Below are 16,425 nucleotides of genomic sequence, written 5' to 3' on the forward strand. Positions count from 1 at the left end.
GTTTCCCTTCTCTGAGTTATTAAATATTCCATTTTTTTCCTAAAATTTCTGACCTAATTGGTCTGAATAAAGTGTTAAATGTTGATACCAGGTGAGTTATCATGATAACAAAAGTCTTGAAGACTAACTTTATTTTTCAGGACACCAGGAAAGCACTTCTTCTCTTTAACCTGTGCATGATAATTCAAACAGAACCACCTGTCAGATCATTATTATCATTATTCTTTTCTGACAGCTTCCTTATCCCACAACCGTCAAGTCATTCCTACAATATCTCTCAATCTAATCTCTGACTATCGCTGCTGAACAGCTTCGAAATTTCCTCACTGACCCACATCTGCTCAATGCTGCACACATCCTCAAACCCTGTCGAGCCAAAATCAGACTGCATATATATTTTCCATTAGATTTGTAGAATGGACAAACAGAAGAATAGTTATTTCCTACAACACGTTTGCCAAATACAAATGTTTGAACAAGCTTCTCTTTATCTTTAACACACTTTGTGCTTGCTATGTGCCTTAGAACTTCCTCTTAGCAGCTTTCTGAGTCATTTTTTAAAAACAAAATTCTACTAATTGGCTGTCATTAGGGGCAGGGTTGCATTTGAGAGCCCCACAACACCAGCATAAAGTAAATGTCCTTAATACACCTTTATGTGTTAGTTATATCACATTTGATTTGACATTCATCCAAAGCCAAACGTAAAGAAAACATGTAATATGTATCTAATTATCAGGGGAAATTCCATTTAATTCTGTAAAAAGAAAAAAAGGGTTGTTTTTTCAAAAGATAGTGGGAGAGGGTGTTTAAAGAATAAAGTCACGTTGTAAAGGCGTTACTCATCTACAGACTTTGCTCTTTGGGAACACAAAAGTACCAGATTTCCACACGTCTTTCAGTGTTGTTGCATCAGTTACACTCTTTCAATATATATATATATATATATATATATATATATATATATATATATATATATATATATATATATATATATATATATATATAATACCAAACTATGCCACAATTTACGTTTTTCACTTACAGGATACTTCATTATTGATGCACTACAGTTTGAAAATGGAGTATGTTTCTTTGCTGAAGCGGACTGGGTCGTCAAACATCGTGCTTTTAGCTCACAGTTGAGCTATTTCCACTTAAAGCTGCTGTGTGTCATGATGAGTAGGCGGCAGAGCGCAGGCAGCGCCTCTCTTTCACTTCCAGGTGCAGTCCGCTGCGGTCCAGTCACAATTCAACACGAACTGCTTTCGGCCTGATAAAGGCGCATGCGCACTGCAGCTGACCCCTCCGGTTTCTGCGTGCACTGCCACGTTAGTAGCGGTACACACAAAATACCAGCTACTCTCCCAACCCCAAGGAAGGAAAAGGACCAGAAACCGAGACGAATTTCTGAACCAACTCGTCGCTGACCGTGTCTGCTGCTCCCGCGTCCCTGTGAGGAAGAATAATCGACGGCAACTATGTTTAAGCTTTTGCTCTTGTGTACGCTGGCTGTGGCCAGCAGGGCTGAGATCGCCGAGGAAGAAGATGTCCTGGTGCTGAAGAAAAGTAACTTCGACGAGGCTCTTCAGGCTTACCCGAACATGCTGGTTGAATTCTGTAAGTAAAGCGAGCGACTGAGCGTCTGCGGCTAACGCTAGTTAGCTTCGCCCCGCGGATACGCCGGCTGCAGAGCTAGCTGAGTTAAGCTGGTGGTGATGTTAGCATTAAACTTTGACACTTGTGACAAGTTGCTGCTGGTAGCCGCTAAAGCACTGATGTTAGTTCAGTTCTGCATCCATGCGTGACTCCCTTACCCAGTGACCCAACTGCCGCTGCTAAAACAAACAGCCCGTTTCTTATCGGAGTTGTCTTTGTACAGCTTCTTATCAGAATTGACAAGCTAGCGTCGAGGATGCCTAAATATTGTGATTTTATTTGAATGTGGCACAACTGCGCGACTTGATTTGCTAACCACTTCAAAATGTAGCCTCTACTCCTTATTTACTATTTAAAATCATCTTCTCCACCCCGGTGTGTAAGAACTTGGTTCATGTAACGTTTTAGGACATTAGTCGGCGCGTGCGTTAAACGTTTAGGAACGTTGGTCGTTCTAACTGAAGTCTAAATCTGTGAAGCGCCGTAAGTTTCGATTGCCTGTTGTGGTTTCACACAGTTACTCTCACTTGTCGCTCAACTCTGAGCGCATTTGACTCGGATCTAGTCTTAAATTGAGGCTAGTTATTTTCCAGCAAACCGGGGTTAGTTTTTTGTGTTGGCAAAGATTTAAACAGGCCGCATCTTCGGAGCCCCCCGGGCCCATCGCGCTACACTTTTTGTTGGATCGTTGACCTGAGAGATGTTCGGACCAGTCAGATGTGGCCCAGTGGAACACTGTCCAATGATGTCGGGATGGGAGGGATCGAGGCCCTGTTGGCCCACGTATGTCTCAGCTGGGCGGGATCTAGCGTGAAATGCGGAGCTAGGTTGACGTGTACTTTGCGAAAGTTGATATTGCGTATATGTTGACTGGACTTGGACAAGGAAGTTTAATAGATTAACGACAAGTGCAGGTGATGCAGTGGGAGGATCATTTATTTGACGTGTCACTTCTGCTTGGATTTTGATCTGTTTGAAATGCGTGTTAGACTTGGAAAAAAAAGTTCACTTTGAGGCCTTAACTTACAATTAAGATGCAGATACAGAGCAGAATTAAACTCATCTGGGATTTTTGTGGCTTGATTTAAACTCCTGCACCTTTTTTTTTTTTTTTTTTTTTTTTGTTAAGTTCAAACACTTAACAGAAAAACCTGTTTGCCAGGTTTCTTTTCCTCTTGTTTTGTAGAGTAATCAGCCCTGATCTGGTCTCATAAGATGTGCCCAAAAGTTGAGGCTTTCTACGTTTTATCTCATTAGTTGAATTTTTTTTTTTTTTTTTTTTTTTTTACACACTTGTAAATCACGATAAACTATCGTTGTTTGAAGTCCCCTTTAATTTATTAAATTTGTGCACATATTTAGCTGCAACCCTAACCTCCGTATGTGGTCCACAGATGCACATACAAATTAAGATGCGACGAGTTAAACTCGTCCTGGATTTTTGTGGCTGGACTTGTGCTCCTGCTCCCGTCCTTCATTTAAAGTTGTATTTGACAGAAAAACATGTTTGCCAACTTTGTTTTGTTTAATGATCAGTTTGTGCCCAAATATCAAGACTTTTTCAGATTTATCTTGTTACTTAAATGCCTTTTGGTAACTTTTTTAAAATCATGATGGATTATTCTTGTGTAAAATTTCTCTCCAACCCTAACTTCTGTACGTGATCCACAGATGCACCGTGGTGCGGCCACTGCAAGGCCCTGGCTCCAGAGTTCGCCAAGGCTGCTGGCATGCTGAAGGCCGAGAGTTCAAGCATCCGCCTGGCTAAAGTGGACGCCACAGAGGAGGCCGAGCTGGCCCAAGAGTATGGCGTCCGGGGATACCCCACCATCAAGTTCTTCAAGGGTGGCGATAAAGAGTCTCCCAAAGAGTACTCTGGTGAGTAGTTGCGGGTTTCCAGAGCAGCCTTTGTTTGTTTCCGATGACTTAGCAGTGATGGCTAGCGTTGGAAAGTTAATTCAGAGGCAATTTTTTTGAGGATTTTATTGTTCCAGATATCTAGATAACATTCTGTTTTCTTTTAATTCGGTTTAGGATGTTTTTAAACATGTTCAGTGTCTCTGTCGCCACTCCCAGACTGTATAAACTTCATGAACCTTGACGATTAAACGGTAAAATACTGTTGGCTTGCATATTGGAAGACAAAAAGAACTGGATCAGACAACCTGAGTGAGGCCGACTGACTGAAATATGATCTGCATAGCAGCAATAAACAGTGGGCCAGCCAATCGGCTTTCAGCTACATTCATGAGGCAGAAAGTGGGCCAGGCCTCCTCCACACGTTCCCCCCCATGCCGACGCTGAGCCGGGGCAGACATATGTGCATTTCTTCACGTCGCCTGGGCCTGGCTCTGTTTGGAATGGGAGGGGAGAGGAGGTTTGGAAGTGCTTTTGTGGAAATGACTACTCCTGGGTTAAATCCAGCTTCTAGAAGCACCTTTTTTTTTTCCCCCACTTCCCACGCGCTGCCCGAGAGGTCATAGCTCTGCGGAGACTTTGCGCTGTATCATTTCATCAACATGCATGAAAGCATGGGTGAAATTGCCACCATGTTGCATCACCAGGTTCCTCTTTAAATTCACATTAATAGCAAAAGCCTCACTCTAAAGAAGGGTCAACATGTTTTTATGCTGTTGCATTTGGAGATGAAAGCTAACGAGCATCAGAGGAAGGTGTGAAAGCATTTAGTCAGAAAATACACAAGTGGTCTCTTTTTCTTTCTTTCTTTTTTTTTTTTTTTGCTTTGAGACTGCAGATTTATGAAGGGTGTCTCTGTGCCGTTCGACCACAGAGGCTCTGCACATTCAGTTAAGCATCTGTTACCCTCATTGGTTGTAGAATTTCTAGCTGTGCTCTGCTGCATGTCCGCCTGAGCCAACGCAGACTGACATACTTGTCCTATTGTCTGGTTTTTGGTTGTGGTGGCAGCTGGCAGACAGGCAGATGACATGGTCAACTGGCTGAAGAAGCGTACCGGGCCGGCCGTCACCACCCTCAATGAGGTCACCGAAGCTGAATCTCTGATCGCTGACAATGAAGTGGCAGTCATCGGATTCTTTAAGGTGGGAGTCCGAACACAACATGTTTGCAGCATATTCCAGTTCGTTTATCATTGCCAACATTAAGCTGTGAGGCTGATGTTTGTTGACTTAAGTCATAATAATGTAAGAATCGGTTTCAGTTTTGTATCTAAAGGTCAGTTTTTGTGTGTTTGTAGGATGCAGCATCTGCTGGTGCCAAAGCCTACGAAAAAGCGGCCGACGCCACAGACGATGTCCCCTTCGCCGTGACCTCCAGCGACGCCATTTACTCAAAGTTTGAGGTGTCCAAGGACGGCATAGTCCTCTTCAAGAAGGTGAACCGAAGTTCAAGTCTATTTCCTCCATGTCCTGTCCATGTACTGGTTGTTGGAGCCCCGATGCTTGCTAAGGCTCGATTATATAAAGTGGTTACTTGGTCCGTTGCGTCGTCACAATATTTCATAATTGGGTTATTTGAACACTTGTTTCAGCTTATGAAACAAACATATGTTTAAGCATTCATGACCAAGTTGGCGAAGGACTCCCCACTGACTTTTTGATCTACATTTTTTGGAAATTGGATGCTGCAAACTGCGCAGCATCCACTATCCAGTGCTAATCTTGGCCTGTCTGAGGTCACTTAATATTTTACACATTCATTGACCTTTCAGTCAGTGGCTGGATCTCACTGGTGAATGACCAGCAGCTGTTTCAGGTTACGGCCCTTCTTCCAAGTAGTCCATGTTATCTAACGGCAGAGGCTGAACAAATTGAGCTGAATTTCATCCTTTAAGCCCAAAAAGGCCTTTGTCTTGTTACTTATTGACATTTACTCCAACAGAGGTGCTATTCGGAAGCTTACTGGTCAAGGTTTGCAAGCTAACTTGAGATTTAATCCTGGGTTTGCACGTATAAAAAAAAAAACAATTTACCACGATGATGCACCGCAGAAACTTTCAGTCTTCCCCCACAGCGGGTAATGTTAAAGATGAAGGGTTATCAAAAGACATGACCGAGGGATCAGTCGATACCGAAGATGAGGTTCTATACGACTTAAACTCTTCAGCATCCTCGTGAGAAATGTCTGAGCTGCTTTTCTGAAAGATTTGCAGGTCATTCTGTAACAGTTTCAGGGCTGATGCGTCAATGAGAATAAATGTAATCAGCTCTTTGCTATAGATGGATGTACTCTGGCTTTTAAATTCTGATGTGCTTTATGGTGCCATTTTCACCCCTTTTTTTTTTTTTTTTTTTTTTGGTATTATAATTTTAAAATCATTTAAACATCCGTGTGATTGGTCATCTGGTGCCATGCCTTCACAAGGCATGGCACCAGAGAGTCGGACATCTTGGCTGACACTGAGCTGATGACCACTGCTGTGTGACTGCCTGACAAGGTTACAGTTCCTAGGGTCTGATGATCAAAAGATATTCTTGGTATATTGAACTTGCTCCATAGGAAACGCCCTGTAGTTCATGTATCCTCCTTATCAGCAAAGCAGTATCTCTGTCTACGTGTAGATTTGTCCAACTGGGCCAAAGTCCAAGTGTCTGTCACTAAGATTAAGGCAAAAGCAGCTATAAAGCATGAATGAAAGCGAAATCTTTTCATATTCTGCCATATTCACCGACCAGCTTTACACCTTGTACCATCATGGTTACAGATCATGATCATTTCATGCAGCCTTTGTTGCTTCAGCGTGAAGCGGCTTTAAATATCTCTGCCTTCAGAGTGCTGGATGGTCATCTTTCATGTTGGCACATCATTGGCCTCTGGTGCTCTTACCTCCTGCTGCCTTTGTTTGGCTTCAGGTTCATGCCGGTAACTTTACTCTGATGTGAACACTGTTGACATGTAGGCTGCAGTTAAGCAAACCCTCCCAAAGCAAGCGGCTCAGTTTTAATAAAATGCAGGGGGGGGGTTCGACTTGTTTATTGCAGTTGGGTTTGGAGTTGAGTTTCAGAGCCCATAAGTCTGCCAGTAAGGGCTGCTTGGCAGAACTTTACCAGCTGCTATTCTTGATGCCCAATAAAAGTCAGTTTGGCCTGCTGGGGGCTTTTAAGTTTGTCTGGTAAATCTATGTTTGGTGTTCACAGGCAGATTAGGTGTGACCCCGTTGATTATTTATGTCAAGTGTTTCTATGTTTTCTTTGCAGTTTGATGAGGGACGTAACACCTTTGATGGAGAGCTGACCAAAGAAAAACTTCTGGCTTTTGTCAAGGCTAACCAGCTGCCCCTGGTCATCGAGTTCACTGAACAGGTAATCAGCGGGCGCCACTCGCACCATCTATGTCTGTGTAAATCAAACTGGGGTTAACACATGTGGAACTTGTTGTTTTTTTTTTTATGCAGACTGCCCCAAAAATCTTTGGTGGGGACATCAAGTCCCACATCCTGATGTTTCTGCCCAAAGCTGCTTCAGATTTCCAGGATAAAATGGACCAGTTTAAGAAAGCTGCCGCAGGATTCAAGGGCCAGGTAGGTCAACCATCAGAGCAAAGAAAAAAACCTACTGGATATTACAGATGCAGCTTTCTTAAATTTGTTGTGAGCCCCAATAGGCGAGTCAAGTTGAGGAATTGTGAGAGAGATCTGGGGATATGAGATAAAGGCTCAGAATAAAGTCAAAGAATTGATTTCCTCCATCTCGCCGTCCAGATCCTGTTCATCTTCATCGACAGCGACGTTGACGACAACCAGCGCATCTTGGAGTTCTTCGGCCTGAAGAAAGAGGAGTGCCCCGCCATCCGCCTCATCACCTTGGAGGATGAGATGACCAAGTACAAGCCAGAGAGCAGCGACATCTCTGCAGAAAGCATCACTGAATTCTGCACGCGCTTTGTTGACGGCAAACTAAAGGTGAGGGACTGTAGCTCCATGTCTAACATGCTTTGTTGAGGGTTGTCCTGTTGCTAACATGGAATCAGATGTATACTGATGTAACTGTTTAACTGTCTGCAGCCTCACCTCATGAGCCAGGACATCACTGACGACTGGGACAAAAACCCCGTCAAGGTCTTGGTGGGCAAAAACTTTGAAGAAGTTGCATTTAATCCTACAAAGAACGTCTTTGTGGAATTCTGTAAGTGTCTTGTCGTATAGCTCTGCTTTTTGGCTTATTTTAATTTCTTTAGGAGCTTAATTTTTCCATCAACAGCCTGAAGAAAACATTTCTACGGCCCTTTTTGTACATACAAGTTTAGTTGCTCTGGCTTTGGAGATTTGTCAAAGCGTTTTAATTCCGTCAGAAACTTGAATCTCACTAAGCCCTCTCCAAATATCTACGGGCTCACTCTGAAGGCTCCTCATACACTCTCAGCCCCCCAGTATCTAAATTAATTTGTCACCAGTCACTGGTGCTGAGAAGGTCAAGTTAAATATAACTGCAGGGTTATTTTTATAGCAATCCCGGTCTAAATTGTGCACTATTTTAGGAGGATTTTCCATTTCTGGCAGTTAAATACAGTATATGGGCAGTCATGCACAGTGACAGGGTGGGGGCCCATATTCCCTGACAGGTGATGGAGTTTCCTAGAGAATCAAATTGGATTCAGGCCACAAGGTTTATGCTGCACATAACTGCACCAGGCGGGTGAAAGAGGATGTGTCGGACCATAATTTAACATGCTGGCAGGAAAAAGTTCTGCTACATTATACAAACTCCTGCATCACTGTAGTCTTAATCATCCATAAATACTGCTGTTAAGACATTGTAGTAATGATTAGGAAGTTTGTTCATTATGTGAAGCCGGTGCCTGGATGTCATGTTTTGAAATGGTCACAATTCCAGTTGTTTCCTCATGTTTTTTTTTTTTTTGTGTTATTGTAGATGCACCTTGGTGCGGACACTGCAAACAGCTGGCTCCCATCTGGGAGAAGCTGGGAGAGAAATACAAGGACAGCGCAGACACCATCGTGGCCAAGATGGACTCCACTGTCAACGAGATCGAGACAGTTAAAGTCCACAGTTTCCCTACTCTGAAGTTCTTCCCTGCAGGAGATGAACGCAAGGTGAGCATCCCATCTCTCACATGGCAGCTGAGGCCCTACTTTCTGTAAAATGTATCATCTTCCTTTGGGTTTCCACCCTCTCTGATACAATGGCTCATCAGGGCAAGTTTTCCCCATGTGCCCATTCAGTCCATCCATCAGTTTCCTCCTGATATAAATTACTTTCCTTCAGAGTTGAGAGGTTCGTAGATTAAAAATCATTGTCACGGGGGCTTTCCTGGTGTCCTCGGCGTCTCCTGATTCAGCAACGTTAACCATGTCCAGAGACCTGAGCCTGCAGTACGTTTAGCACCTTTATGTTTGCTTCTTAAAGCTTCCGGCTCTATGATCTCACTCGCTTTGAGACGGCCTGCACATGCCTCACTTCATCGCCTGTTCACCAGCTGTAAATTAGTGGTGTATATATCGGGGTCGCTGCATAGTAAGTCTCTGGATTAGCCCCTGACCCTACTTGGATGAGGCATGTGGTGTCTAAGAAAGAATTGGCCTTGAGCTGCTGTGTGACGGGCCGTCTGGACCGTTATAAATCGGTTCCCTTGCAGTAATTTGTTTTCTAAAACTGGTTTAAATTGAAACTGATATTCATCCCTCTGACCTGGTGCATTTGTCTTCTTCACTGCTGATTATCTGATATTTCATAGATGGATGTTAAACGCGTGCATTCACGCTTGTTTTCGGCACTTTCATCAGAAATCTCTTCTCACCAACAGGTGATCGACTACAATGGGGAGAGAACGCTGGAGGGCTTCACAAAGTTCCTGGAAAGTGGTGGCAAGGAGGGTGGAGCCCCCGCAGCAGACGATGAGGATGAAGAGCTGGACGGAGATGTGAGCTCATCTTAACCACAGCTTTTAGACAAATGTGTAGTTTCAGCCTCAAACGGATTAAGAAATGCCGCGTAAATTTGTTTTCGAGCCAAGACGACCTTACCAAATATCATCTTTGACATGTTATGACGTTAAGCAGGAGGTGCTCTGATTCTGACTGCATCAGGTGTGCATCACATGCACATCATTCAAAGCTTCTCCAGCAACGATGTGCTTCACTATCATCTGTTAAAGTGGGAACATCCGGTGAGAGAGAACTGCAAGTGTAACGTTTGCCACATAAATCTGCTCCGCTGTGGGCAGCCCTTCAGCACAAATACAGCAAACTTTATTTACATTTCAAGTTGCAGGTGGTTTGATAACTTGTATCCTGTCCTGTAGTCTGAAGATGTTGATTTAACCAAATTAGACGCAGCTGGTTCTGGTTTCCAAAAATCCCCCAAAACTCATCAAAGCAGGAATTCTGAACCCTGAGGATTAGATCGAAGTATTTTTACTTTTATCCAAACCTTTCAGAGGCTTAATTTAAAGATCTTCTGCTGGATAGCTGCTGCAGTTCCTCAGTCACACATGCAGAGATGCATTCAAACACCTGCCTTTTGTGTGGGGACTTTTGGTACGGGGGGATCCTCTGTTCCAACACCTTCCCTCTCCACTATGTCCACCCTTCTCAGAAGTCTAATTGCAGCCCAGTCAGCAGCAGGCCTGTGATGCCTGCTGCAGCTGTCGCAGCTGTTTTCTGGGCTTTGCTGGGAGACCTGAGCCTCCCGATAAAAGTGGCACGTGCACTGCAGGCTCACACTGGACTCAAAGGAATATCCCTGTAAGATGAAGATGTCATCGATGCGGCGGGCTGTGGTTGTTATGTTTATTATCACTCGTGTCCTCTCCTCAGTTGCATCTATCTCAGCCTTTTGGTGCTCGGACGTCTTTTTGGTTCCAGCAGAAAATATCTAATTGTTATAAATGCTGACGCAGCTGAAGCCTCGTGGGTCTGAAACCGCTCGCTTTGTATCGCTACATCTCGTGCAGCTTCTGGGTCCAGTTCATGATCACTTTACCACAAGTTCTCCATGTCTTGATCACTGACTTGTCCTCCGTTTGTTGTCCAGGATTTGGAAGATGTGGACGACGATTCTGACGGCGAGGGCGGAGATAGTGACGGACACGACGAGTTGTAAGCGGTCGCAGAGGAGAGAAAAGGAGAGCGGGCGAGAGAGACGAGTCCCACCCCAACCCTTCCAACCTGTCACCATCTTCACTTCCTCGTGGACCTTCCCTGTCCTGTGAACATTTACGATTCCCCTTAAACTGCCTCTCAGCCGGTCGGTAACCCGACTTTACAGCCAGCCCGCCCGCCAGTCAGTCCATCAGTGACCGGCGCGGCAGTTTGTTTTTTGTTTTGTTTTTTCTTCGCCAGCTACATCTTCAGCCGTGCAACTTCTGGCCAGACTGGGCTTGTCCCTCGTGCTGGGGGAGGGGGCGGACTCTATGGAACACCTCTGTGGGAGACCTCAACGCCTTGTCTACGAAGCTCCACATCAGCTGTTTGCCTTGAATATTTTCAACCAAAAGTTAAAGAAATGGCATTGAGATCCAGTTTTTTTTTTTTTTTTTTTTTTTTTTCAGAATGTTAATTTTTCTAGATGAGTTTGCTCCCCTCTTTAAAAAAAAAAAAAAAAAAAAAAAAAAAAAAGCCTTGCCATTGTTCAGTGTGGGTTTGATTCGCCTGTGTTTGTTGGTAAGGGGGGGCTGCCAGTGTTCTCCCTCTGAAAGAAATCCAGAGGACCAGAGGTTTTGTGAGGTGGGTTTGTCAGGACTGATCTCTCAGGGGAAAAGGGGCCATCCTATGTGTTTTTTCTACTTTTATTTCTAAACAACGTCTTTATTTTAGTACACCCCACAGTTTGTCCAGTGTAGCACAAAAAGCCTCCCACCTCCACCTGTAGCCGAGACCGATTATTATCTTTCTTTCAGTGGGAGGGGTTCGTCGACTTTATTTCTACTTCTTCATTCCCGAATACTTTGGTTCTGTCTCCTCATATCCGCACGGCTACTGACTTATTTTTTTTCTACGGTTAACCTTTTGAGGAAAGTCCTATTTTATTTAATTACTGTCACATTGAGGTTTTTTTTTTTTTGTTTTTTAATTTAGGACTTGTTATTTTTAATGTATCATCATGCCCAGCTGTCGCCAGTTGGCCCTGTTGGGGCAGAGTTGGCCCCGGGACACACTCTTCAGACCTGGGGTGGTGGTTGGGGGGGCCGGCTCTGATCGGTCACACTGCATCCATGCCTAATCAGAGATTCACTGTGGTTACTAAAGCGGACGGAGATTGGTGCTGTTTACTGGTCAGTTCGGTCTGAGAGAAGTGTCTGTTTACATCAGAAGTGGGGAGGGAACAGTTGCACAGCCCCAACTCTCCCCCCCCACCCTTACTGTAACCTCTCCATCCCCTTTGGCTCTACTCGGCACCCTTGTTGCCACAGCGGTGTGTGAATGTGCTGTGTGACCTGTGGAGAATGTTTGCTGGAGTGAATGTACGGTGTGTTTGTTTGGCGAGGAGGGGGAGTGTGAGTAGAGCAGGGTGGTGAGTTGATCAGTCGGGCAACAATGAGAGGGGGGGGGGGGTACCTGATAAAGCATTCCATCATATTCAAATTAATGTGGAAAACGTGAAATGGTGGCCAATAAATAAAATACATAAAAATGTGCCTTTTGGTTTTGTTTTTTGTTCACTTTTTCATACATTAATATCACAGCTAATTAGATTATAAAGAAGCATTTCACACAGGCTGCAGCAGATGTTATGAACTGCAGTTAGTGTAATTTAATGTTTTATTTCATCCAGGTTTGTGCTCTTTTATCACGTCTGATATATTAATGTTAAACTCTGTCAGTGGCTGTTTTCAGAGGATAACTCCTGCAGACTTTCTGCCCTCAGTCGGTCATGTGGTGTCTTTTTATTTAGACTTTTCTCCAGCAACATTTACCCATCGTCCTCAGCTGAACTTTCAAGGTTTTTAACCAACATTCAACTGGAAGTTTTAATGAAAGTGTTTTATTTGGGTTTCTTATATTGATGAGCTTTATGTTCTTTTAGTGCTTTTAAAAACTTCCATGCTAAGTATCTTTTCTCTTAATACTCGCCTTTCCCAGCTCAGGAGTGTTATTTTTGTACAGTATAATGTGTTAATGCATATATTGCACATATGTTGAGCTGGTGGAGTTTTTCACCACTGAATCTACAGAATTAAAACATTTAGCATTACCCCAAATTGCAGATGGCTAAAATTCAGCTTCGTCTTTTTTCCCATGTGCCAAGCATCTTTTGAGGGTCCCATTTTTGAGCACTTGTTTCCACCACAGGAATCGGGCTCTGAAATAAACATATACACGTTATTTTCAGATTTCATCACATCCGTTACATTTTAACACCTCAGAGCAACTGGACTTCTTCTCGGTTGTTTAAGACATTTAACCTCTCATTTGGAAAAGTTTCTTCAGGGTCTGACCAAAACCTGCTCATCGTCACAGGTGAGGATGACTTAAACCCCCCCAACATTGGTCAGGTGGCTCAGTGACACACGTGACCTCAATGAAGCCGCTCTGCTCCCTACAAGCGAATAACTCCCCACCAGCTAGTTTGGAGCAGAAAAAGCCTTTCGGGTGAGAGATGAAATGTCTTCAAGAACCAAGAAGAAGCTCTCTGGAGCACCATGACCTGGATGACTGAGAATCGACAGCGTTAACAACCACAGGACAACCACGCTGGAAGTTTCGACCCTGCAGGTTTGTAGCAGCAGTGAGTCACTCGATCACATAAAAAGAGTAGCTACCTTATTTTCTTTTTTTTTGTACAATCAGCTGATCAATCAGAGCTGGTCGAGGCAGACGGCCGCCCTTCCTGGTCCTGGTTCTGGTTCTGATGGAGGTTTCTTCCTGTTAAAAGGGAGTTTTTTTTCTTTCCACCGTCGCCTCGTGCACACTCAGGACCCCCAGTGCTGTTGGATCAAACAGATTTTGGTTACCTCAGCGAGGTAACTTTTTTTTTAAATTGGCTTTATACGGATTGGACTGATTTGGAATTGAATTAAATTGATTTGATTGTGATCGTATTACAATGAATTGCATTGTGGCATTTGTTGTGATTTGGCGCTTCATAAATAAAAACTGAGACCAAAGTTATCTCAGGCCTGGGAATGTGCACAACTAAAGCAAATACTTCAAAATGAGTCCGAAGCACACAGTTATAATGTTCCAATCCCCTCGAGTGTTGCTGTGTTGGGTCTAAAAGTTAACCCAGCTGGAACACAGTTCACTCAAGACAACCCCAGTGATCAACAAAACACACAGTGCACAAGATTGTATTTTTACTTGCAAGGGGAGCCGGACGGAGTGACAGAACTTACTCCTTCACTCGTGCTCAAAACTACTCCATCCGACTTTCCCCGTGTAGTTCTTTTTATCACACAGCTTAGTTACAATCAGCATACATAAAACAATCTTGTGAGCAAGATGCAACAAATGTTTCACTGGGACATCTAGTTCCTCACGTGTTGAGTCGTTGTACATTCTCCTACATGGGAAGACCAGAGCACCCTGTTTCTCACAGTTCCCTTTAATTACTTTGTATCACACTAACCAAAGTTCACACACTGTCTGTCTATAAAATGTTGTTTACTCAAAATGAAAATCGATATACATTTTTCCAACATGCTGTAATACTACGACTGTGTAACTGCATGATGTAGACTCTTTAATCCACCGGGTCATCTGTTCAGCAGTAATAAGAATAAGAAATGACCATCACCCACCTTGTCTCATATTGTGATTTATTACATAAGCATGAAGCAGCAGCCTTTCTTGACTGTTTATGTCAGTGTTGACTGTCAACAACCCACCATGGACTTTCCCCCCCTTCCTGTCCCCGCCGTTGGCAGCCACACACCCCAGCAGTGAACAGCCTCCATCCTGCTTGGTGTTTACCAGAAGCTTGGAGTCTCTTCCCTCCCCTCAGCTGAAGGGATGTCACCGCTATCTTTAAGAGGTCAGCATCTGGGTATGAGGTGGTGACACGGAGCCAGAGGTTACTGGCTGTCATGTCTGGAGATGTGAGCTGTCTTAGAGGCTTGTGACCTATTAGTGGGAGGGCTCCGGGCAGGGTGGCTACTCATCTTCCAAACTTCGCCACTGGATCCGTGAGGTGTCATGACCAAAAATAGCTTGAAGTAGAGTATAAGAGAACCGCCGGGAGGCAGGGCTTTTCAGAGGAGCAGACCCACCGTTGATACAAGCAAGACAGCCACGCTGAGAAGAACTGACCGATCCTTTCATCGGGACTTGAAGGAAGTCTAACCCAGAGAGCTGCTGGATTTGAACATCTACAACTAGACTCCAGGATGAAGTACTATGAATGTCCCGTGTCCCAGACCAGGGGAGTCAAAGTCTACACCCAGAGCTGCGACGTGCCTGTCACCTGCAGGAGCGCTGCGTCTATGAAGCCAATCCGGAGCGTCCACTTCCCCAATGACATCGTTTTCCAGGACTACGTGCGCCACGGCGAGCTGGAGAGGATCGGACGTTTCATCCGAGCCCAAAGAGTCACCCTCGATACCATCTACCACTCTGGTGAGGAGCAGTAGCAGCCCCGGAGCCTCGGTCATGCAGTTTGAAATATTACCTGTCAAACATTAAATACTGACCCGCCTATCTAAACCTCTCTGTGCAGGCATGGCAGCCATCCACGAGGCCGTCCTGTCCGGGAACCTGGAGTGCGTAAAGCTGCTGTTGCACTATGGAGCAGACATCCACCAGAGAGATGAAGAGGGGTGGACCCCCCTGCATATGGCCTGCAGTGACGGCTTCCCTCACATTGCACGGTGAGCATCCAGCTCTTTGCCCTCAGTTTAAAGTGAGAGTGCGTAAAGTTACATATTCCCACCTTAAAGCTTCCATCCGAGGTTAACGAATGTTTACCTGCTGATTACGGTTTAACTAAAATGCAACAAAGTAAAGCAGCAGATGTGGCCCGTTTATGATGTAAGCTCATTCCAGCTGACTGCGGCTCCTTCAGCCCAGACATCAGAGAAGCGGAATGATCTGCTGCATTCTTGCACCTCATTAACCTCCGTGTCACTGGAGCATAGCAGCCGGGCATTCTGCCACCGTGCAGCCAGTCGGCACAAAGTGTGCTCGGACTAAGCAGCGGTGTATTGTGTTTCCTTCAGATACCTCCTCTCGCTGGGAGCCGACCCCGAGCTGGAGAACGACTGCGGGGAGAAGCCGGCCGACCTCATCGAGCCGGAGAACAGGGAGCTGCTGGTGCTCTTCGGGCTGGCAGTCAATGACTGAAAACACCGGACTTCCGGAGCTTCACACAAGTCTGAAAGCTGCTGAAGTCGTCTGACTGCGCCGCAGTCCTGGCCAGGGAAGGACGCATCAGTCCGGCATCCTGAATTTGTGAGCTGCCACAGCTCTGGAGGTGCAGGACTGGATGAGAGGTGCAAGGAGGGCTGCAGAGCCCTCTGAGTGCAGTGAATGTTTGCTGGTTGGAGCCTCCCTCTGATCTCCAGCAGCACTTATCTGCTGGACCCTGCCAAAAGGATCAGATCTTTTGACAATTTATATATATTTTTTTATTCGGCAGGGTATCTGAATGATGAGAAATTAAGCTGTTGTTGCTCAGTTTATTTGTACCTCTGGCAGCGCTTCCACTTTGAGTTGTTTGTATGACTTTTTATACTGCTGTAAATAAAGAAAATAAAGGTCTCTTATTCGGTCCATTTGAACATTTGAATTGCTCCCCTAAGCCCTACACACTCTATGTAAACACACTTCAGAGAAGAAGAAAGGTTAACCAGCTTAAAGAGAAAATCTTTGGGAACATAATCATCCTGAAACCT

At 44.7% G+C, this 16,425-nt stretch overlaps 2 protein-coding genes across 2 annotated transcripts; both read left to right on the plus strand.

Annotated features, from left to right (window-relative positions):
- The first annotated feature begins 1,275 nt into the window (after window positions 1-1,275).
- Window positions 1,276-12,234, plus strand: p4hb (prolyl 4-hydroxylase, beta polypeptide). The gene is made up of 11 exons (XM_075463471.1): window positions 1,276-1,620; window positions 3,331-3,537; window positions 4,588-4,721; window positions 4,877-5,014; window positions 6,837-6,941; window positions 7,034-7,159; window positions 7,340-7,540; window positions 7,643-7,763; window positions 8,511-8,692; window positions 9,403-9,519; window positions 10,632-12,234. Exons 1-11 carry the CDS (start codon window positions 1,482-1,484, stop codon window positions 10,698-10,700), a joined length of 1,539 nt encoding a protein of 512 aa, XP_075319586.1. The 5' UTR covers window positions 1,276-1,481; the 3' UTR covers window positions 10,701-12,234.
- A 2,535-nt stretch (window positions 12,235-14,769) lies between these two features.
- On the plus strand, window positions 14,770-16,296 carry ppp1r27b (protein phosphatase 1, regulatory subunit 27b). Its single transcript, XM_075463457.1, has 3 exons — window positions 14,770-15,151; window positions 15,252-15,402; window positions 15,751-16,296. The coding sequence occupies exons 1-3, from the start codon at window positions 14,923-14,925 to the stop codon at window positions 15,872-15,874; spliced, it is 504 nt and encodes a 167-aa protein (XP_075319572.1). The 5' UTR covers window positions 14,770-14,922; the 3' UTR covers window positions 15,875-16,296.
- Window positions 16,297-16,425: the final 129 nt, after the last annotated feature.

Source organism: Odontesthes bonariensis, chromosome 4 (assembly GCF_027942865.1).
Source record: "Odontesthes bonariensis isolate fOdoBon6 chromosome 4, fOdoBon6.hap1, whole genome shotgun sequence".
Lineage (NCBI taxonomy): Eukaryota > Metazoa > Chordata > Actinopteri > Atheriniformes > Atherinopsidae > Odontesthes > Odontesthes bonariensis.

Coding starts and splice junctions, on each gene's coding strand:
- p4hb (XM_075463471.1), top strand. CDS start 1,482: ATGTTTAAGCTTTTGCTCTTGTGTACGCTGGCTGTGGCCAGCAGGGCT. Junction 6,942..7,033: donor TCATCGAGTTCACTGAACAG/GTAATCAGCGGG, acceptor TTTTTTATGCAG/ACTGCCCCAAAAATCTTTGG. Junction 7,160..7,339: donor CCGCAGGATTCAAGGGCCAG/GTAGGTCAACCA, acceptor CTCGCCGTCCAG/ATCCTGTTCATCTTCATCGA.
- ppp1r27b (XM_075463457.1), top strand. CDS start 14,923: ATGAAGTACTATGAATGTCCCGTGTCCCAGACCAGGGGAGTCAAAGTC. Junction 15,152..15,251: donor CGATACCATCTACCACTCTG/GTGAGGAGCAGT, acceptor CTCTCTGTGCAG/GCATGGCAGCCATCCACGAG. Junction 15,403..15,750: donor GGCTTCCCTCACATTGCACG/GTGAGCATCCAG, acceptor TGTTTCCTTCAG/ATACCTCCTCTCGCTGGGAG.